Source organism: Oreochromis aureus, linkage group 19, assembly GCF_013358895.1.
Source record: "Oreochromis aureus strain Israel breed Guangdong linkage group 19, ZZ_aureus, whole genome shotgun sequence".
NCBI lineage: Eukaryota > Metazoa > Chordata > Actinopteri > Cichliformes > Cichlidae > Oreochromis > Oreochromis aureus.
In genome coordinates this window covers 1432534-1455724 of record NC_052960.1, presented here as the reverse complement: position 1 = coordinate 1455724, position 23191 = coordinate 1432534, and the positions used below count along the sequence as shown (strand labels likewise).

The 23191-nt window shown below is 50.2% G+C and overlaps 1 protein-coding gene across 6 annotated transcripts; it reads left to right on the top strand.

Moving 5' to 3' along the window:
• Positions 1 to 521: 521 nt before the first annotated feature.
• On the top strand, positions 522 to 23191 carry mapkbp1 (mitogen-activated protein kinase binding protein 1). Of its 6 annotated transcripts, none has more exons than XM_039603364.1 (31): positions 522 to 842; positions 2914 to 3005; positions 8961 to 9023; positions 9108 to 9165; positions 9253 to 9423; positions 9510 to 9647; positions 9726 to 9908; positions 10532 to 10692; positions 10964 to 11162; positions 11698 to 11844; positions 11918 to 12123; positions 12204 to 12295; positions 13809 to 13934; positions 14033 to 14103; positions 14343 to 14464; positions 15368 to 15443; positions 15526 to 15637; positions 15786 to 15849; positions 15960 to 16088; positions 16355 to 16473; positions 16558 to 16589; positions 17640 to 17780; positions 17869 to 17988; positions 19121 to 19224; positions 19304 to 19431; positions 19525 to 19713; positions 19845 to 19926; positions 20202 to 20599; positions 21467 to 22283; positions 22396 to 22481; positions 22560 to 22701. In XM_039603364.1, the coding sequence occupies exons 1-30, from the start codon at positions 729 to 731 to the stop codon at positions 22436 to 22438; spliced, it is 4497 nt and encodes a 1498-aa protein (XP_039459298.1). In that variant the 5' UTR covers positions 522 to 728; the 3' UTR covers positions 22439 to 22481; positions 22560 to 22701. The 6 variants fall into 6 exon arrangements, with proteins under 6 accessions (XP_039459298.1, XP_039459296.1, XP_039459297.1 ...); XM_039603362.1 differs by having other exon boundaries at positions 524 to 842; positions 17643 to 17780; positions 21467 to 22195; positions 22560 to 23191; XM_039603363.1 differs by having other exon boundaries at positions 524 to 842; positions 17869 to 17979; positions 21467 to 22195; positions 22560 to 23191.

The window sequence follows — 23191 nt, the reverse complement described above, 5'->3', positions numbered from 1 at the left end:
TCACATCCAGCAAACGAGGAAAAAAAAAATATTCAGTAAAAAAAAAAAGTTTCTAACCAGATGACAGTTGGTTTGAGTTTGATTTAAAGTGTTTGATTTATTTTAGCTCACCATCGATTTTTTTATGACGTCATTGCAGGTAAGTTATGGCTAATATAGGAAAAAAACTGCAGTTAGTGTCCGGTGCCGCTGAGAGGCGCTTATACTCTACGCTAACAGTGAAGACGCGTTCCGACTTCTGACACGCGACACCGGAAGATGACTGTCAAAGTAAAAGCATCGCATCTATAGAAACAAATTGATTACTTTCAAAACAAGAATCGTGTTTCATGTCAATAAAAGAAAGCGGATCAGTAAATCCTGACTTTGAGGCATTACTGTGTGAAATCTGAAGTAATGTCCGAGCTCAATGAGCTAATGATAACAGCTGTGATTGGACCGTGGTGTCTAAATTGTTTGAGAGAACTAAGTTTATTTTGAAAGGCGCGACCGGAAGTGCGGGTGTCGCGTGCGGTTTTGACACTAACGGATCGCCGCTCGGCTCGGTCCGTCCCGGTTGTCCTGTTTCCTCGCTGCGGCGGAGGAATACGATGCGGAGCGGCGGCCCGAACCAGCGCAGAACCGAACCAGGACCGAGCTCACGGAACACGCGGTCCGGCCCGGCTCTGACGGCATGGCGGCGCGGAGCAGCCGCTGAGAGCCGCAGCTAGCCGGCGGCTAACGGCGCGATGGCCGCCGACGGAACGATCCGCAGCCGCATCAAGAGCCTGCTGCGCTCCCCGTCCATCAAACTGCGGCGGAGCGGCACCGGTGCGCGGCACCGACGCGAGCTCAGCGACAAGGTGCGCGCGACTCCCACACACACACGGAACCTATTGTTTTTCTGCTGGAGTCTGGTGGTTTTATTGTTTAAATTGTTTCTAACTGATAAATAGAGCTTATTCTACCTGACATTTACTGTCGTCTGTTTTTATTGAATTTTTAAAATTGTTTAAAATTCAAGATTGTTATTTTCTCATCGTTGCTGTTATCGCCACAAAACACACACCTGAACCGGTCTGTATGGAAAAATAAGGACCCTCCCTGATGACCTCTCCTCTGATGGTCCTCATAAAGACCTTTGACTGGAACAACGTGTGTGTTTTCTAGAAGTGTCCTCATTTTGTTCTCAGATGCCAAACACTGTGCTAAACAGGCTGTGTTTCTGCAGATGTCCTCACTTTGTTCTCACTGTATGGAGCCGTCTTTAGAGTATACATTATTGTCATTGGTTCAAAGTGCCTGCTCCTCTTTAAATACGGTCCTTGCTGTCTGAAAGCAATTTTGTGCACCAAACCATCCTGAATCACAAGATTTATGCTGTAGACTTGTGCGCTGCAGTATTTTAAAGCCAGTAAAACCAGTCTCAGGTTGCAGATCTCAGCTGGTCTTTGAACCTGGATAACCTCCGCACGTCTCGTCTCAGAGGAGGTCCTGGATTCGGCTGACACGGACGCTCGCATTGTGAGGACCTGTCTGTCCCGTCCAGCTGGTCTATCACCTGCGGGGCCCCCTTCATTTGTTAGCAGCTTCACTTCCCACAATCCTTTGTGTGCCTGCTGACTTACCCGGACACGCCCCACCTGTTCTGGTCATGTTGTGGGAAAGCATACTTGTTCACACAACTGCATTGTGGGTACTTTGCCATTTGTCCCCATTGAAATGGAGAGCAGAGACTCAGCAGTGAGGCTGTTTGTGCTCCTTGGGGACAATCTTTGTTATGGGGACATTGCTGCCCCATTTGGGGGTTCACGTTAGAATCATGTTATGTTAATGCAGTGGTGTCCAGGCTGAGCTCAGCGGCTCTTTCAGAGGCTTATTAGTGTTAGCAATAAAGTTTACTGGGTGGATGCATGCACATCGATGGCGTTTAATGGAAGACTAAAAGTTTCTGAGCACAGGCAGGAGTGAGGAGCAGTTGTAGATAAACTGTAATTACACTTTAAAACAATATGAGCTCAAACTGAAGGACCGTGGTAGCTTTGAGCCACTTGGATGCGAGCGTTTCCTGTCGGCGAGCTCGTCATGTCTCAGACGACTGACGCAGCGTCTCGCTGTTTCTGAGTAGTTTCTCCTGAATCGCCATTCAGAGGCAAAGAAAAGCACTTGCTACTTGCCCGGCGAGCGGCATCCTGCAGACTCGCCTGATGATTCATCCTCGTGGTTTCCTTTAATCTGATTGGACGGTTTGGAGGAAAGCGTTCGTGCTGAGCTGAGAGGGCCAAAAACTGTGAAATCATGAATAGAGTTTGGTGCAGGGGGAGGGGAGTCATGTGAGGAGGACACACACACACACACACACACACACACACACACACACACACACACACTCACTCACTCACTCACTCACTCACTCACTCACTCACTCACTCTCACACTCTCTCTCTCTCTCTCTGTCTCTGTCTCTCTCTCTCTCTCTCTGTGCTGTTAGTTTAGCATCTGGCCGCTCAGCAGTCACACTGAGTAGCAGGACGTTTTCTGGCAGCATGGAGGCAGAAGTAAGTGTGTGTGTGTGTGAGAGAGAGAGAGAGACTCGGATCAGGGCCGGGTTAAACAAACCCTTCTCTGTGCGTTCACGCTGGCGCTCCTCTCTGACCTCGTCACAGTAAACCTGACTGATTTCAGCCTGTCAATGATCAGTAATCTGATCAACAATCTGATCACTGATGGCTCTCTGCAGAGCAGTGGCTCCATTTGTTGTGAACAGAAACAGCTTTGTTTGTGTGTCCCAAAGCATCATGGGAGCTGTAGTGTTAAAGTTTAAATCAGCAGGTGGGGCCCACCGCTCGCGGCGCTGTCACTCCTGTGAAGGAAAGATCAACACGAACACATTTGGAGGAGTTAACCTGTCACATTCTGACCTTTGCCCTTCAGGTGACCTTGGAGAAGGTTCTGGGAATCACAGCACCGGGGAACCGAGCGCTGGCCTGTGACCCCCGGAGTGGACTGGTGGCGTATCCAGCAGGGTGAGAGAGCACTGAGGGCTGATGGGAAAATGGTGACTTTAGTTATGCCAAATTTGGATTTTTTTCTGTCACAGCTGATGATGATGAAATGATATGATGATGGTAGTCATGGCGATGGCTGACCTGACGAAGATGCTGTCATATACCAGAGAAAAGAATAGAATAGAGCTTTAAGCCCTCGGAGAGGTCCCATCAGGAAACCAGTTCACGTGGGTTTTTTCACCGGGTTGACGTCGCCCACCCTCCACCCCTCCTGCCTCTCCTCCACGTCTCCCCGAGTTGTACAGTTAGATGTCTCGGGGTACAAAGGAGCTGCTGGCTCTGCTCCTGAGGAGGAGCCGTCAGCCTGATCAGGCTGTTAGGCTGTTACTCTCATAGTAAAGTTCCAGCTGGTATTACTGGTGTGTTTCAAATGACTCCTTCATAATGAATACAAGCATCACACTGCTTATTCTTATTGTGTAATTATGAACGTTTATCAAACATGATATAAAAACCTACATTTGAAAATATTTAGTGAACCATCAAAAACAAATGTGACTGAAAATAACACGACAGCTGAGAAACGTCAACGCACGTTGTTTTCGTTGTTACTGCTCCAGGTGCAGGAGTTTAGTATCTTAGGGTCACGTTCACAAGTGACGGCTGGTGCTGCCCCTGCGACCCGGCCCTGGATAAACAGAAGAAGATGGATGTTATTATCTATCTGTCTTACTAAGGAAGCCTACAGTGGCTGTCTGAATCCCAGGGACACACATATCACTCCAAGCTAAACACATTCAGCTCATTATTGTAGCATGATTTTATTTCATAACCATATTTATCCACGAGGATTAAGGATGCAGGAATTCCCGTCATTGAAACACAGACACAAACACCGAAGCCTAGACCTGAGTCATTTTCCAAAATTCATCAGCAGCGCTGCACGCCACCAACAGCTCCACATTTAGTACCTGCCTGCAGCTCCACAGGACTCCGCCCCAGCAGCACCTGTCATAAACTCTTCATGTTCTGTGTCATGATTTACTTTTCTTGCCACATGTGCCACAAACCACCTTGGCTGCTAACGATCACATGTTATCAAAAGGGTAAGTGAGCACAGGTGAGTTCAGGTGAGCCGTGGCGCATCTATGCAGCCTTATGTCGCAAATCACTGTGACAGGTGGAAGAAGTAGTTCCTACCAATCGTTTTGACAATAAATAAGTTACTTTCCACTGTGTTCCTGTTAACGATTAACTACAAATTCACCCCAAATTACTGAAATGTTGGTATTTCAATAAGAGCATCGATTCTAGAACGTAAATATCTGACATCGGAGGAATCGATCCACATGCCACTCTTCCCTGGTTGTGATGACAGCGTACAGAGGGTGGCTGACATCGTCCGTGATGTTCAGCAGTTTGAGTCCAGCTTCTCCAGCTTGGACTCCTGTTTGGATTTACTGCCCTGCGGTGCAACAGTGCTGGCGCCCAGACTGGATGTCTTGGTCTCTGTGTAAGGCAGCTGCCAGTCCAGGTCACCGGGCGGGGTCCAGGAGGAGGATCCTGACTGTGCTGCTTTCTTATCGAGGTGAAACAGGTGGAAGATAGCATCCTTGACTCCAACATTTGTCCGATACCCAAATTGTAGGGGTGGGCATGCTTAACCTGCGCCCCGAGGAAGATCCACTGCACAGGAAGGGTGTGATACCAGGAAGAGGCCTGATGCTGCGGCATCAGCTAGGCTCTGTGAGTCGTTACCATGGCGCGAGCAGACACAAAGAAGAAACAGTCAGTTTGAGATGACGATCTTAAACTGCAGTGTGCCAAATAAAAAAGTCAAATATGTATTTTTCGGACCATAAGGTGCACGGGATTATAAGGCACATTAAGCAAAACAAACCAGTCAGATAAATCAAACTTTATTCAACTCATTCTTCTTGCTTCCTCCACTTCTGTACCATTGATTCATTAATGCTGTATTCTATCACAGCTGCCCATGTTGTTGCAATATATTAATGACTAACCTCATATTGTGGATGGATTATCTCAGTTGTTCTCCTGACTGAAGTTTGGTCCGTTTACAGCATCCTGCCATGCGATTGCATTTGTCCCTAACCATCGGGAACCCTCACGTTAACTTTTATCGAGTGGAAAAGTGTTAGCCTTCATCCTCCAGCTTCACTCTGTTTATGTTATGCTAACATAGCTGTGTAGCTAGTGATCACATAGCACATCATTATATACCAGCTAACCCAACTTCAGTAACCCTACAAACGTCACTGCTGTTTAGTTTCCTGTCTTCATTTATGTTGGAAGTGATAGCAGAGCTGTACGTTTGAATTTTTTCAGAAATCTCTTAGTCAGAACATGCTATATCATCTTTAGGTGGTAACTAGCGAAACTAGCGAGCTAACTTCCTGCTAACTTCTAACTCCGTTAAATGTAATAAATTCTGTTTTCATGGATGCCTGGATGTTAAACTTCATAGTTACACCTGGGAAAGCAGCAATGCTGATCGTGTTATTAAAGATGAAAGAATTTAGACAGTTTTTAACTCTCAGTGATGCTGCAGTGTTCGTTTGACTTTGGGACCTGAAGGGGACGGAGTTTAGGACCCAGGTTACTCCAAGATTTACGAGCACCTCAGTCCGACAAATACGGCAATAATGACGGCCCGCTTGCATGTTCTACAAAAAAGTGCTTTGTTGTGTATCTGACGGACAAACACCAAACCAGTTCCACATCACTGAAGTGGCACCATTTTTACAAACCAATTCTGGTTCATCCGTTTCACTCAACAATCCACTTTCCCCCTTCTCATTCTCCGTTGCCGCCGTGCTTTTTCGGCCATGTGTATGAAAACAAAGGCACTGCGCATGCGCGTTTTACCCATATTCTATCGCGATATTTCATTTTCTTATCGTTGCTTACCATTGTACCGGTTTTACCGTGAATGGTATAATATGGCCCAGCCCTAGTACTACGTTGCTTCAGAATGTACTGCGTTACTGCAGAATGTACTCTGTTACTGCAGAGTGAACTACGTTACTGCAGAGTGAACTACGTTACTGCAGAGTGCGACTGCGAGCTCGTGCCAAACACGATATCTGCCGCTTACAGCTGATTATTAGTTATCCAAACAAACAAATGCATCGTGAAGCTCCTCCTTCTGACTTCCGGTTGTGGGTGGGGTCAGCAGAATGAGCAGGTGTGATGTCATTAAGTTAAATGTGACATTTGATGTGAACAAAAGGTAAACAAAGATGTCTGAAAATGTTAACCATGCTCTCCAATAACCAATCACGGTGTGCGGTACCTCACATCATGTCACATGGTACGCTCAGATGGAGAGAAGAACACGTTATACAAACGATGCTCACGTGTTATTAAAATATTGCTAACTAACTGAAACTGCAGCTGAACCGTGCCGTGCGTTATGAACCTCCCTCCCTCCATCCGAGGAAACATCCAGCTGTTCTCAGGCCAGCCGATACTCCAGTGTGTCCCAGGTCCACGCCGCGGCCTCCTCCACGGACACACCTGGCCGGAACACCTCACCTATGAGGCCACTTCCTCTGGCTCCTTTTGGTGTGATGGAGCAGCGCCTCTACTCGGAGCCCCTCCCAGCTGTCGCTGACGGAGAACCATCCACCCCTTGGAGAAGCCTGTTTCTGTGATGTCATTCTCTTGCCCTTAAAAAAAAAACAACTGCTGAGTAAGATAGAATAGAAATATCCTTTATTGTCTCTGTTTGGGGAAGTTCATTTGTTCCAGCAGCAAAGTGGCAGATGGCTGCGTAACATTAGAACACAACTATTTACTGTCATTGGATGAAAATGTAAACGACAAGATCAAACGACAACAGCGACAACTGCTCATCTAGTCGATTAGTCACACACATCCCTACGAAGCTGTTGCTCGCCCACGTACGTCTACTGATTAAACCCAATTGCTCGCTGCTGTGTGTGGGCGTGGCCACGTTGCCGCGGCTAACAGCTACAAAGCTAACAAGTACACGAAGGCTAAAAAATGTCCATCACCATCTCCCGTGAACCTCCTTCATGTTTCCATGACGATAAAACAAATAAACGCTCTCTGCTGCATCCAGCGCTGCCACCATCGGATCACACTGAGAACTGCAGCAGCTTCAATGAGGTTTAACTGCCTTTATGTCCTCCTCTATCTATGAAGGAGGCGCAGTCAACTCTGTGTGTGTGAGAAAGAGAGTGTGTGTGTGTGTGTGTGAGAGAGAGAGAGAGAGAGAGAGAGAGAGAGTGTTGGTGAGGAAGAATGTAACTGGCTGCTGATTCAGCGGCTTCCAGACGAACAGTCAGCAGCACGGCATGTTTATCTGCACGCACACACACACACATGCTCACACTCTCTCACATACACACACACACACTCACACACACGCTCACACACTAGCAGGTCCGGATCCGCCTCAGCAACAAAGTTGTTTGCTTTGATGAACCGATCCGACCAATAAGGGGTCAGCGGGTAGTTGTGTGTGGCTGCTCCTTTAATCTGCTGCAGGCTTCACAGCTGATCTCACACACAGACAGACACATGTATAGTCCCTGTGTGAGTGTGTGTGTGAGAGCTCTGTGTTACGCCTCGCTCGTTGATCTCAGGTCTGTTTCAGAGCAGCCATCTGCACGTGCTCATTGGCTCTCTGTGGGTTACACAGTGACTCTACCTGCCACTGACGTCCACTGCACCCTGGTGACCTCTTCAGGGTCGAGTTTAGGTGAACACGGAGCTTTTTATGGACATGGGTGACGTGTTTAGAGCTGCTCTGTTTATACGGGGGGTCAGGCAGGTCCAAGCTGCCATCATGTCCTCCGGGAGAATTAAGTGCTCTGCAGTGTGACTGCAGGTGTGTGACCCACATCCACGAGTTTCATTTACAGAGTGTGTGTGAACGCTTAGGGTGGAGTGGATTGTGTGTGTGTGTGTGTGTGTGTGAGGGCGTGTTTATGGTTCTCAAGTCTGCACATGCTCAAACCATCTCAGCCTGACTCCCTCCAGCTCACTCCCAGTGAACATCTGAGCATCAGCTCACTTCACCATCTCCAACTGTCACAGCAGGTCTGACCACCATCTTTAAACCTTCTCTGAATCTGTGTTGACAACGTCCTGTGTGCAAGCTGCGGGCAACAGCTCCCACACAGGTACCATCCAATCAGAAGAAGAGCTGTTCACATGTGAGCTGTTAACACAGGTGTGCCCTGAACACAAGTGTTTTCAGTGAATGCAGACAGAAGCTCAGACAGCTGACAGAGCGGGCGCGAGTGACCAGAGGAGAATCAAACCTGCTGTTGCAGGTAACCGTGCACGGCAAAGTGTGTGGATGCAGGGGGAGGGGCCACTGAGTCTCAATTATTTAACATGAACATAAAGAGAACCATGGGGGGGAGGGGGGACATAAACAATGGTCTGAGATAGTCACAGGGAGGTAACACCTGCACAGGTGTCTCCACCTTACCTCAGAACCTGCACCTGTTTACAGCAGGGCCAAAGAGCAGGTGTGGTTTCCATGGCTACCTGTTCACAGGTTGGAGTAGTCTCCTCAGGATCATTAACTGCTTATTGTTTCAGGCTTTGTTAATCTCCCAGAATGCTCTGCTCCTTCTTCTTCTTCTTGGTGAATTTTGCTGCAGAAACAGAATCACGGTGGGATTGTTGCTCGTGCCTGAAACCGTCTGCGTCTTGGGAGGTTTTTACTTTGAAAACCTGGCATTGCTGAGCATCCTGTTTATTTTATAAAATTAACTAGGAGCTTTTGTTTTGAAAAATTCACATATTTAAGGAATGTTGGTAACTGAAAGCTTTCATTTTGAAACGGTGAGATTTTCCTCCATCCTGTTGAAGGATAACCATCCCAGGTCTTTTATTTTGGAAACCAGACAACCTTCTCTGTCTTCCTGTGAATGAGTGCTTTGATCATGTGACCTGGCCGTGTGATTGCAGGTGTGTGGTCGTGCTGCTGAATCCACGGAAGAACAAACAGTATCACATCTTCAACAGCTCCAGGTAAGACTCCAGCAGCCAATCAGATCACACTTCCTGTCTGCTCCTGTGAGGAAAACGTGGAATAAAGACCGTTTCCTGTTCCAGGAAGGCAATCACGACGCTGGCGTTTTCACCGGATGGGAAGTATGTGGTCACAGGAGAGGTGAGCGTGCGACAGCAGCGCTCAGGTGTTCACTTGGTGCCTCAGGTGAGAGATGATGCTTATTTTTTTCCTTCTCATCTTCCTCAGAGTGGTCACATGCCGGCGGTCCGGGTCTGGGAGGTGTCAGAGCACATTCAGGTGTGCGAGCTGCAGGAACATAAATATGGCGTTGCGTGCGTGGCGTTCTCTCCAAATGGGAAGTACATCGTCAGCGTGGGCTACCAGCACGACATGGTGGTCAACGTGTGGAACTGGAAGGTGACGGAGGCGTGGCCGAGTGGACCTGAGAGATGCCACCTGTGAAAAGGTCAGCATGCTCACCTGCTGCTGTCTGTCTGTTTCAGAAAAACGTAGTTGTGGCGTCCAATAAGGTGTCCAGCAAAGTGACCGCCGTCTCCTTCTCGGATGACAGCTCCTACTTCGTTACCGCCGGAAACCGACACGTCAAGTTCTGGTACCTGGACCACGCCAAGACCTGCAAGGTTCCCGCGCGACCGCCCACCTGAAGATCGTTTGGCTGGGACTTCCTGTGTGGTTACTGATGGTTTCTGTGTCTGCAGGTGAACGCCACCGTGCCCCTGCTCGGGCGCTCGGGGCTGCTCGGCGAGCTCAGGAATAACTTCTTCAGCGATGTGGCATGTGGGCGGGGCAGACAGGCCGCCTCCACCTTCTGCATCACCTCCTCCGGCCTGCTGTGCGAGTTCAACGACCGGCGGCTCCTCGACAAGTGGGTGGAGTTACGGGTGAGTGCGAGCGGCCTGACAGCAGGCATCTATGCAGCGGTCATGTGATGTCACTGTTTCTGCTCTAACGCTCTGCTTCCTCCTCTGCTTCCTGTGCAGAGGGTCGACTCTGTCGCCGTAAGTCCTCGTCCCACCTCAGCCCGCCGCGAATACATCCCACACACGCACGCCGCCACAAAACGTGTTTACGTTGTTTCATTTTAAATTCTGCCCTTCATCACAGCTCCTCCCACCACAGCAGCTGACTGTGTGACATCATTATTAATCACCATGTTTATTCGCTATCAATCCTCTCTGAACCGGCGCCGTGACTGCTGAACGGCGAGGAGCGATTTCTACAGCAAAAAAACATTTCTGGTGACAAAGATCTGACACACCCACTCCCTTCATCTCACCCTCATTGGTCAATTTCAAACCAGGTCCACGTTTAACTACCTCATTGGCTGTAACATCACCACGCCCACTCTGTCACATCACCCTCTCCATCGCAGCACTGTCCTGCACTGCAGTAGTATCAGCACTTCAGCATTAGTACTGCAGTATTACTGCATTCTGTCACAGCTCAGGTGGAGGTACGTTTACTTACCTGCCCGTGTTCACCTCACCTGTCCGTGTGTTCTCAGACGTCTCAGGCCACCTGCCTGTCCGTCACTGACGACTTCATCTTCTGTGGTTGCTCCGATGGGACGGTTCGAGCCTTCAGCCCCGCCAACCTGCACTTCCTGTGTACTCTGCCCCGCCCACACTGCCTCGGCGTTGATGTCGCCAGTATGGTGGAAGCCAGGTAACACATACCTGTACCTTATTTTACTACAGCTTACTGTAGTCAGTATGTAGCCCCACTATAGTGCACGTTAGCCCGTAGTAATCGTCACTGAGAACACCGTCACCATGTTTAGCTGACAAACATGTGTCAGAGGTCACATGTCGCCAGTCTGCATCTTTATTTAAACACAGAACAGGAAACCTGGTTTTTACTTAGAGCTCAGCTGATCATGGAAACAGTTTCCATGGAAACAGCAGCTCTCATTGTTCTTCCTCTTTGTCCTCGTCAGTCAGCTGTTCTCCTGCAGGCCGGAGTCTCGTTACCCGGACACCGTCGCGGTGACCTACGACCCCGCCAATCGCTGGCTGTCGTGTGTCTACAACGACCACAGCGTTTATGTTTGGGACATCCGCGACCTCCGTGACCCCCGCAGGGCGGGAAAACTTTACTCCGCTCTCTATCACTCGTCCTGTGTGTGGAGCCTGGAGGTCAGTGTGCTGGTTTTACTGATGTTATGGGGCCTTGTTCATACATTGAAACCGTGGGGATGTAACACTGTGTCATCGATGTCTGTGTGTTTGTGAGGACATTTTGTCCGGTGCGTGGTCGGACTGTCAGCAGCTCCAGACTCGGCGTCAGGCTCAGGTTAATAGTTTTGTGTCGGACGTGCTCACAATGCCAAACAAAGCTAGCGAGTGTGCATACGTCACAAACAGAGCACAGCCTGGCCTCGGTCACGCCCTCCCAGCAGGTTAAAGGTTATAGACGGGTGTCGTGAAGGTCAGCGTCTGAGGGGAAACAGTTACAGGTGTGCTGCACAGGTGTGGAGGGTGTGAGCTCTAACCTCGGTAACGTTTTACTCTCTAATCACAGTCTAAGCTCTGTGAGTAAATCATCCACCAGGCAAGGATCACTCCGCCTCCAGCTGTGCCGCCTCCACCTGACAGCAGAGTTTGGACAGTAATCCATCTCTGTATCGTACAAAGTCTGCTAACCTGTCTCTCACCTGTAACTGTCATGCAGGTCTACCCCGAGGGTGGAGGAGAAAAAGGAGGAGGTGGTAAAACGTCCCTTCCCCACGGCTCCTTCCTGTCCTGCTCCTCAGATAACACCGTCCGACTGTGGAGCATCGACGGTCACAGCGCCCTCCACAGGAACATCCTGAGCAACGTAGGACAGCACACACCTGCACATCGTACACCTACACCTGTGCTACACTGACCTATGGCCTCTGTCCCCGCAGGACCTGCAGAAGGTCGTGTATGTGGACGACAACATAACTGGCCTCCTGGACACGGAGAGCGTCAGCATCGCTGCGGGTACAGAGAAGGCGGGGTCATCAGGGATGGAGGGGCAGCAGGTGGACCAGAGCAGGGCGGGCATTAGGACCCTGAGAGTCAGCCCCGATGGACATCACCTGGCCTCTGGAGATCGCACGGGGATCCTCAGGTGAGTGGGGGTAGGCAGGTCGCCACGGAGATGGTGTGTGTGTGTTCGTGTGACGTTGGTGTGACATTGGTGTGTTTTAGGATCCACGACCTGGACGGCATGGAGGAAATTCTGAACGTTCAGGCTCACGACTCGGACATCCTCTGCCTCGAGTTCTCCAAACCAGACACAGGTGAGAAACCATCCCAGACCGGTGCGGGTCTTATTTTGCTCTTATTTTGAAATGGGTTTTATTCATAGCTTTATTGTAAAAAAAATGTTCTCCTCATGCTAATGAAGCCTTGAATGTACAGACAACGATCACTGAAAGGACCCCTTAAAGCAGGGGTTCCAACTCCAGGCCTCGAGGGCCAGTGTCCTGCACGTTTTAGATCTCACCCTGGGTCAACACACCTGAGTCACATGATGAGTTCATTACCAGCCTCTGGACACGAGGTCATTCAGCCATTTAAATCAGCTGTGGTGGATCAAGGACGCATCTGCAGGACACCGGCCCTCAAGGCCTGGAGATGGACACCCCCGCTTTAAAGGGAGGAAACTGGAGGAATGAATGTGGAGTTTGTGGTTCCCAAGGGGATCGTCCAACATTACGATACCTGACATTATCCCCCCCCCCCCCCGCTGGTTTGAATTGATTTTAAAGGTCAGAGGTCAGTCTTACAGATTAGTTGTCCTCTGACTCGAGGTCCTTTGTTTCTTTTCCTCTTGGAAAACAAAAAGCTCGTCCTTTCTGCTGAGTCGACGTCTCTCTACAGGAAGTGATGTCACTGGAGCTTGTTAAATTGGTATGTGTGTAATTAATTATGTGTTTCTGTGGTTGTGAGCGTTCCTCTCTGACTTACAGCCGGCTCTGTCTGTGGTTTTCGGTCATTTTGGACCGTTGGTGTCCCCACAGAGAGAATTTCCTGTGTTCCACCACATAAATCTGCAACATCCAACTAGCAATACTGACCTCTGATTTTCAAAATAAAAGCACTTGTGTTTCTGTAAATTGGCCCTTATTTTCAGGACGTGTAAAAGTGAGGTCATTTTGCTGTGTCTTTGGTTTTACACCATGAGGTGACTTGTCGGTTTTTATAAAATGATAATTAGACACATTTTCTGTTTTGTGTGAAAGGACGCTCTAAAGTTATGAAGAGAGTGGGAGAGTTTTATCTGTGAGAAGAGCTGCTGACATAAGCTAATGCAGTTAAAGTCAGCTGTGTGCTTCCATGATTTACACCCACACGGTGCTCGTTATAACTGACTTTACCATCGCGAGCAGCTAAAAACAGACGCTAACGCGCTGCAGTGGCAGCTGGCCTTCAGACATGTTTTCATCCTCCTCCAGAGGTTCGTTGGATTATTGGAGTCACACAGATGAAGCCACAGCTGTGTGTGTGCGTGTGTGTACCCGCTTTTGCAGGTTTGTGGGGACTCTATTTTTGACTGCAGTGAGGCGTGGGGGGGGTGTGCTTTGAGTCAGCTGATCACAGCAGGTACTTTTAACACAAATATCAGCGTGGAAATGTTCACTCAGACTTCCTATTGGCTCGTGTGATGATGTCAGACAAGGAGAAGCGCAGCTTCAGTCCAGGTTAGTGATAAAGGGCCAGCATTTCCCTCAGCTTTGTCTTGTAGGCGTTACGGTGATCAGACCGTTCAAAGAGAACATTTGTCCAACCACATGTACGTGTCTCTCTCAGGTCTCCAGTTATTAGCCACGGCCGGCCGGGACCGTCTGATCCACGTCCTGGATGCGGGCAGAGATTACAGCCTGGTTCAGACTCTGGATGAGCACTCGTCCTCCATCACTGCCGTCAGATTTGCTGGTACCGTCTGAACTTTGACCTCTTTGACCCTCTGCCACTTGCTGCTGTAAGTTTGCTGCTAGCATCTAACCTGTGACATTCTTCTTCCTGTCTGTCAGCCAATGAGGGGAAAGTGAGGATGATCAGCTGCGGCGCTGATAAAAGCGTCTACTTTCGCACAGCTCAGCAGGTGAGACCGAGGCCCGTGGGAGTACACGTTAGTACTTCTGAACACAGTACTAGTACTTGTAGCGGAGTATTAGTACTGCTGTGTGTATTGCTTGTGGCTCAGTCACTGACCTGAGGTCAGTTCTCGCACAGTTGAATGCAGTTTTCGTTCACGTGTTTCCAGGCGAAGTGATGTAAAAAAAACTCCTTCTGGAACTTCGTGGTCATATGGTGCTTCCTCTTCTCTCTGCTCCTCCTCAGACAGGGGAGGGATTGGAATTCACGCGGACGCATCACGCCGTCAGGAAGACGACGCTGTACGACATGGACGTTGAGCCAACCGGGACCTACGCAGCGGTGGGCTGTCAGGACCGCAGCATCAGGTAACGTCTGACTGATGAAAGGTTCTGAATCCCATGATGCGGTCTGCCTGCAGACGTCCAGTCAGTGATCAGCAGAAGCCGTTTCAAAGCTGGAACTGAAAGAGACGAGCGATCAGCCAATGAGACGCTGAATGAGCCTGGACTTAAATCCACCTTTAGCTCAGATCAGTCAGATTACCCAGCAGCCAGTGGGAGTAGCAGGATTAACCACCATCCACTCCTCCTCCTCCTCCTCCTCCTCTCTGGGTTCTTTCTTCTTTCTGTATGTTTACAACACCTTCCAAAGTCTTTCACATTAAAAGCAGCAAACTCAGAGAAGCAGAAACCAAATGAATTTCACATTAAAAGCCCCACTTTTGGGGGAAAGGCTTCAAGTATTGATTATCTATCAGTGGGGACGATCGGACGAGTCAGGCTGACCCCTGCTGGTTACAGCTTTATCAGCGTGGTTGGCCCAGTAAGCAGCACTGGTTTTTCCTGTTCCTGTGAATGGTTTTGATGGGATTAGTTCAGAGTTGACTTTTTCAACCTTCTGCAGCTACAGACTCTCAGCTTTAACCTCCAAACTGAAACGTTTCTCAGCTTCGAGTTGGTTTTCTGAACCTACCTGCACAATGTGGATGTAAACACATGAATATGTACAAATACACACGTGTGTATCAGATGTTTTTTCACTGCCATGCAAACTTCCAGCAGCTTCTTTCCTGTGGTCAGGTGCATTGCTGCCACCTTATGGCTGTAAGTGTGCATTACATCCAGGAAGTAGTTTTATTTTTCTAGTCAGTGAGGTCTGTGGCAGCTGGTCTCAGGTCGCTTCACCCCCTCACTTCCTGTCTGTGGATCTTTTTTTGTTTGTCTGTAAATGCTGCTGCTGCTGCTGCTGCTGCTGATGGTGGCGTGCAGGATCTTTAACATCAGTAACGGGAAACAGAAGAAGCTCTACAAAGGCTCTCAGGGCGAAGACGGGACGCTCATTAAGGTCAGAAAGCTGTGGGTACCATGATGATGTTTCCATGGGAACAGGGACAGACAATAACTGACTCCTCCTCCTGCGTCCTCAGGTGCAGATAGACCCGTCGGGGCTCTTCATCGCCACCTCCTGCTCAGACAAGAACATTGGCATCTTCGACCTGTACTCAGGAGAGTGCGTGGCCACCATGTTCGGACACTCGGGTCAGTCGCCGTTAGTTACAGATACGATTAACGACCGCTGACAGCAGAGCCAGTTCTTTCAAAACTTTATTTAAGACCAGAGCTTTTACACACGGCTGTGATTCCTGTAAAGTTATTTCAAGTCTGGCCCTTTTTGTTCCTGTTTCAGAGATCATAACGGGGTTAAAGTTCAGCAACGACTGTAGACACCTGATCACCGTGTCAGGAGACAGGTACACCTCACCTGAACCCCCCGCACCCACCCACAGCCCTCCACAGCCCTCCACAGCTTTATTAATTCACGTGTGTGTGTGTGTGTGTGTGTGTGTGTGTGTGTGTGTAGCTGTATCTTCGTGTGGCGTCTGAGTCCAGAGCTCACCATCAGGATGAGGCAGCGTCTCGCTGACCTTCGACCCCCCTGCAGCAATCCCAGTTCCCAGAGTGCACCTCAGCAGAGAGCCGGGAAGCTCAGGTAAACGTGATGATGATGTTCAGACTCACCTGAAGAAAACAAACTGCTTTAAAATGAACTTGGAGATCAAACAAATCCATGAAAACAAAACAAAAAATAACAAAACAAGAATAACAGAAAAAAATGACCCAAAGTCAGCCTGATTTAAAATAAAATAACCTGCAGTGACTTTGACCTCTGACCTCTGTCCTGAATCCTGGTGTGAGGTCACATGGTCGCGGCTCTGCATGCTGACTTGAACTTATTTGTGTGTGTTTGTGCGGCAGGGAGGCGTCGACGGCTCCTGTGGTCACCATGTCGTCTGACAGTGACAAGGAGGAGGAGGAGGGGGAGGAGCTTGGCTGTCCATACACGGACACAGCAGGAAGTGTGGAACAGGAAACGGGTGTGTTACAAACTGAATGACTCGATGGATTCGTCAGGTGACCTTTAACCTGCACTGACAATGTTTTTTGTTTCTTCCCCTCAGAGGCGTCTGATGAGGCGTACAGCAGCAGGAAGGTTGGTGCATGTGACCTTTGACCTTTAACTGATGATTTCATTCTGTTTCATTGTTGGGATGAAACAGCTCATTAAATGGATTTTACCTGAAGGGGGCGCTCTAGTGTAGAAATTTGAAGCACAGTGACAGGTGACCTGAATCCGCAGCAGCGAGCTGACGGCTTAAGACTCGAAGCTGAATCCTTGTTTTTATTCACAGCGTCAGCTGACAACCTGCAACAAAAGCTGTTTCTCAAGTACGCGAGTTCGTACTCGTGAGAGAGTTGTTCGTTTTTTTTAAGAACAAAAGATACTTTTAAAAAAGTATCTTAAGCACTTTGGCAAAATTTGCTTTTACATATTCATAATGTCTAATAAGCTACATGACAGAAACAAGCTTAAGCTCTGTTAATAAACATAGTACACATGTATGCCTGAGTAAAAACAGGTGTGACGTTAGAACGCTTTATTGTTATTTTAGTAAACACTCAAACTTACAACAGGCGGCTGCTGGGTTTGGAAGAGAACTGAACTAATATTTAAAATATAATCTGATGATTGTTGGATCTCCACTGATTCACACGCTGTTTCTGTTCCCGGGGAAAATGTTTCCTCCTGAATTTAAATATTTGTAATGTTAGATTTAATTTAATTTCAGCTGTTTAAATGAGAACCGAACATTTTACATCAGGGGACATATTCAGTTTAAAATATACTGACAGCTCTCCAAGTAAGACTTAAAAATAAAACAGTCCAACTTTAATCTGAACTGTAATCTCAGCCAAACGATTTACTCAGGAACAAATAAAACACTGAAATAAACCAAACATTAACATTTAGAAGTGATCTAAGTGACTTATATATAATGTTTAACCTGAGTAGCCAAAGACCGCGGGACAACGATGTGCCGGGAGTTCGCTGTTCTCACTGGCTCTAGTGACCCTCGACCTCCCGGTCAGCTATCGAGCTGGTGGGTAACAGACGTCGCCGAAAACGTTGGAGCACTTTTGCAAATATATGATGTCCGGATAACCCGAGCAAATATTTGAAGGGCTTCTGTTTGTGACTCAGCAGGATGGGGGCTTAACTGTGGCACGACTCCCTCGCCGGCGCTGGTCCAGGAGGACATGCGACGCTGACGGGGTCCTGATGGTGAAGTCCATGTTGGACCTGAGACTGCTGGACTCATTCCGCCCCGACAAGCAGGCGGAGGTCAGGACACTCAGAGACTATTCAAAAATCACCCTTTTTTACATTGAAGCGATTAACTAGCATTAATGGTCCTTTTTATTCTGTGAAGACACGCCCACTTGATGTTAGCCACTCCCACTGCAGCGGGACGAGGAAGGGTCAAGCTGAGGAGGAGCTTCACAGGACCAATCAGGAGCTTGGCAGCACCATCAGCCTGCAGGTTTCCAGTGTATGCGAACACACGACTGCATTGTCTGTCTCTCACTCTGACCGGCAGGGGGACGGGGACAGGGCAAGAGAGAGAGAGAGGGAGAGGGCGGCGGGACAGGGCGAGAGAGAGAGGGGGAGAGGGACAGGGCAAGAGAGAGAGAGAGGGAGAGGGCGGCGGGACAGGGCGAGAGAGAGAGGGGGAGAGGGACAGGGCGGCGGGACAGGGCAAGAGAGAGGGGGACAGGGCGAGAGAGGGAGAGGGCGGCGGGACAGGGCAAGAGAGAGGGGGACAGGGCGAGAGAGAGAGGGAGAGGGCGGCGGGACAGGGCAAGAGAGAGGGGGACAGGGCAAGAGAGAGAGAGAGAGAGAGAGAGAGAGGGGGGGACAGGGCAAGAGAGAGGGGGACAGGGCGGCGGGACAGGGCAAGAGAGCGGGGGACAGGGCGAGAGAGCGGGTGGCGGGACAGGGCAGGGGCATGTCCCCCCCGTCTCTCCCGGAGGGGGGGCAGACTCTCCTGTCTGCCTGTCTCCCCCCCGCATGTCTGTCTCCGCCTGTCTCCCCCGCCTCTGCCTGTCTCCCCCTCGCTCCCCCGCGCTCCCCCGCCTGTCTCCCCCGCGCTCCCCCGCCTGTCTCCCCCTCGCTCCCCCGCCTGTCTCCCCCTCGCTCCCCCGCCTGTCTCCCCTCGCTCCCCGCCTGTCTCCCCTCGCTCCCCGCCTGTCTCCCCTCGCTCCCCGCCTGTCTCCCCGCCTCTGCCTGTCTCCCCGCCTCTGCCTGTCTCCCCTCGCCTCCCCGCCTCTGCCTGTCTCCCCTCGCCCCCGCCTCTGCCTGTCTCCCCCTCGCTCCCCCGCCTCTGCCTGTCTCCCCCTCCTCTGCCTGTCTCCCCCTCGCTCCCCCGCCTGTCATACACTTCCTGTCTAACATTACTTCAGTATGGGGTTACTATCTTCGAAATGATACAATGATCCCTGCAGACTGGGATTGAACCACCAACCTTGCAGTCAGTGTGTGACCTGCTCTACCACCTGAGCTACAGCCTACCCTCAGTGGTTGGAGTAACAGCAGGAAGTTCTTCGTGGGTTTGATGCTGCTTTGTGGCTTCAGCTCTGAGCTGAACCTCACTCAGATGTGTTGATGTCATTCTGTACATACAGGTACACAGACCAGAGTTTATACTCCTGTCCAATCAGAGCGCAGACAGAGAGAACCCAGTGCTGTATCCGGACCAATGGGAGGACAGAGCGAGCCTGGCAGGCAGGTAGGACTGCTTCCTGTCCTGAGAATTCACAGATGACGTTAACTTTCACCATCAAATAAGCCCCTCCTCTTGCTGTCAGTGAGTTCCAGGTGAAGGAGGCGTGTCCTGCTGCTGCTGGTGCACGGCAGGACAAACCGAGTCCCGACAGCGGCTGCTCGCTGGGATTCAGCTCCAGACTGTCGAGTCCCAACAGACCTGCAGGATACGGTGAGATGCGCTCACCTATCTGTGAGCCGCCTCGCTGCTGCTTCCTCTCACCTGTGTTTATCAGCCCAACCCTCTTCTTCTTCTGCCCATCAGACTCGGAGCCCACAGAGCCTCTCAGCATGGACGGAAACTCCTCCGAGCTGGAGCTGGAGGTGGAGGAGGACGAGGAGGAGGACAAAGGACCAGGTGGTGGGGAGTGCAGAAAACGCGTACCCCAGACTCCCGACCAGGAGGCGTTCCTGAAGGAGCACTTTGTGATGCTCGCCGAACTTTCTGCCTCAGGTACGGCGGCAGAGCTTAGCAACTGATTTCAGCATTTTTCCTCCCAGTCCTGAGCGACAGGATTTGAATCTGTTCCTGAGGAATCACAGCAGACTCACCTACACCTGAACATGTGACCTATGTGTTGACAGGAAGTCCAAGCAGAGCGTCTCACAGCTCCAGTGAGAGTCTGAGCATCTCGTCCAGGTTCCTCACCCAAAGCACAGCCACAAGGTAGGAACACGTACACATAGATCCACCTAATCAGTAATCAATGATCACACACACAGCTCCATTCAAACCAAACTTTATTGAAAAACGATAACAGCTTCCTGAATGCAGACGTGCACGCTCAGCTGTGGGACAGCGTCTGAACAAACAGGAGAATATTTGTTGTAGACACAGTGTGGCCTGAACACTAACTCTGTGGGGTCTCCAGCTGCTCTCACCTGTGGTCCCCACGCACATGTGTGGTGGATCACTCAGACCTTTTGTTTTCTCTCTCTCAGCCGGACCGTGCTTCCTCTCCCATCTCGGACCTTGGGGGCTGGCGCGGGGGAGCCAAAAGCTCGTCCGCTGGTCTCCGAGGTCCGACCTCTGATGGAAGAGAGCGGGCAGGACGGGAAGGTGTCGTGGACCCAGGACCAAGCCCAAAAACAGAACCAGGCTCAGGCCACTTCATTTCAGGACCAAGCCCAGCCTCCTCAGGGTTCAAACCAGCTCCAGATCCTGGAGGAGGAGACCCCCTTGACCCAGCAGGTCCACCGACCCTCCCCGCTCAAGAAGGCCCAAACTGCAGTGGAGTCCAGGAGGAACCAGGGACCGACAGCCCGAGCTGCCGCCTCCCACCTGAACTCTGCTGGACTTCGAAAGGCTCAGTCAGTCCACAGCCTGCTGACTGACACAGGTAACACTCAGCTCACTCACCACACAAACAGGTAAACAGCACAACAACCAAAAGAGACTGTGGACCCCCAAGCAGCTGCATACACTGTACACCTGACGTAAAGAAGCTAAATTAAAGCTAGCTAGCTAACCACACCCATGTCGGCTGTGACTGTAGAAATTAAATGTTACGTCTTTGATTTGAGCCAGTACAGCATTGATGGGTAAAACCAACACTGTTTGATATGTTAGCACTGTGGCTCGGTTAGCTTCATTTATGCTTTAACAAGCAGCTCACGTTAGCCAGCATGAATTTAACACACTGAATAGATTTTGTGGCAGTTCATTACGTTACCTGATGAATTTGAAAGTGTCCAGTTAAGTCAGCAGATCAGCTTTGATCTTATGCTCTCAGGATAAGATGTTACTACAGAGATGGCTGACAGCTCGTATATTAGCAGGTAAGCTTGTTTCAGCTAATTGAGGGAAAGGTCTCCACACTATTTCCTCCAAGTCAAGTGTTGAAATATTTGTATGTCAGCAACATTTCAGGCTGCGGGATCATTTACTCTAAACTGGCTGGCTTATGGCTAGTGTTAGCTAACCTTAGCTTGCTGTGTGATGTTGCATGAAGCCACAGTTTCTGTCCCTTATATTGAGTTAGTGTTGTCACTCCACTCCAAATCGTTAGCTTGAATATTAGCTACTCCGCAGACTGTTGAACCAATCAGAGAAGGCCTTGACTATTCAGTAAGATTAGAGTCAGTTCAAACACTGGAGATTAAAAACACGGAGGGCCACGGAGGAAACTGTCACAGTGTTACTCTGAGTTTACATGGTTTTTTTTTCCAGACTTAATTACATCACTTCCTGTCTCTCACATCATCAGGTGACTCCGCCATCTCCCAGATGACCTCTCGTCCCCTCAGAGAGGAGGTGCCCCCTCAGCTGCTCCTTCCCCCTGAGCGTCCCGTCTCCCTTCCCTGCGCCCCCAGACGCCCCCCATCTACAGCACCGCCCCTTCAGAGACCAAGCCCTGCCTCCCCGAGGTCCCCATCACAGGAAACTGCTGCCGCTCTGGCCGCCACCACCCCGAGGAAGTCTTCGTCATCCTCCCTGACTGCATCGGGACCGCGCTCCTACATGAGCCCTACCGCCAGCTCCATGGCTAAGATGTCCCGTTCCGTCTCCGTGGGCGATGGCCTTAACGTCCCCGAACCCACTGATGACCTGGCAGTGACATCACCAACTCCTTCCTCTCAAATCAAAGAGACTCCACCTCCTGTTGTCGCTGTGGTTCCCTCTGTTACTCTGGCCACGCCCCCTCACGCAGCTGTGGTCCCAGTTGTCGTCTCTTCGTCTTCCTCCTCGTTTCTGGGGAACCATGGTAACCAGATGCCCCCACCCACCCGCTGTCTCCAGGCTCGTGTCACCAGTAGCAGCAGGCCGCTTCCTGACAAACCCTCCCTCCCCCCTTTCTCAACTTCCTCAAAGTCCACGGCGTCCTCATCCTCCTCGCAGCTTCCTCCGGTGTCTGTCTCCCCCCTAACTCCCGCACGACAGGAAGCGGGGCGTCATGCTCCTGCAGACGGTGGCGCCGGGCAGATGGACGACGCAGGTTTGGACTCTAACCCTCCTCTTCTTCTTCATCCCTTCATCCTGTCATCTCTTTGGCTCCTCCTCCCCCTTCCTCTTCTGTGTGACGGGTGAGACGTTTCTGTCGTCTCTGCTTTCATCGCATCATTGTTTACAGTCTGTTTTTAAATAAAGTAAAAACGAAGCTCGAGTGACCTCACCTGCTGCTCTCTCTTTCTGCAGACGAGCCAATCAGTGTGGAGAGCTGCAGGGCTCTGACCAATGAGCTGCAGAGCTGCTTTAAGAGAGCGACGCACCTGTACAGGAGAGTAAGTAAAAGACTCCGCCCACCTTACCATTATGCTTGATGGTCACAGCAGTATTCACCTCTCCTCCTCTTCTTCCAGGTGAGCAGCTTCTCCTCAGATGAGTCCGCCCCCGACCAGCACCAGATGTCTCTCGTCCTATCAGAGGCCTTCCAGGCGATGAAGGTGGAGCTCGACGCCCTGCCACTCGGCATGCTGGCAGCGGAGGGGGGGCTGGAAGGTGTGGGGGAGGTGAAGACAGCGGCGCTTCTGGAGGAATACTCACTGCTCCTCCTGCAGGCGGTCCACAGGAGGATCAACAGCAGCACCTGAGCCCCGCCCCCTCCTGAAGGATCTGAAGCCATTTTGTTTTTAAACTGATGCAATGATCTTCCTCGTTTTTATCAAAGACATTTCTCTTTCCTCCGACTTCCTGGTGGCCGTCAATCTGAAGGAGTGATCGGATTATTGATCGCTGTTAGACTGTAGAGACACTTTTCACCGAGCGCAGAGCAATACCACACTTTGTGATCTGATGCTACAACTTTGTATTTATTATGATGAGCTGTTACACTACTGACTCCGCCCCCTCGCCTCACACTGACCGGCACGTTTTGAAGCCCTGCTGTTGCCACGGTCGTACATTTTGATATCTTCGGGTGTTTGTGGGGATAAATTTGTAGTTTGAAACGTTTTCATGTTTTTGTCATGTTTAATAAAAGTTTCAGACTCGC

Excerpts from the sequence above, each read along its gene's own strand:
- mapkbp1 (XM_039603361.1), top strand. The coding sequence starts at position 729 with ATGGCCGCCGACGGAACGATCCGCAGCCGCATCAAGAGCCTGCTGCGC. Across the intron at positions 14,465-15,367 it reads TGTCAGGACCGCAGCATCAG|GATCTTTAACATCAGTAACG; the intron begins GTAACGTCTGAC and ends GGTGGCGTGCAG. Across the intron at positions 16,089-16,354 it reads CAGAGAGCCGGGAAGCTCAG|GGAGGCGTCGACGGCTCCTG; the intron begins GTAAACGTGATG and ends TTTGTGCGGCAG.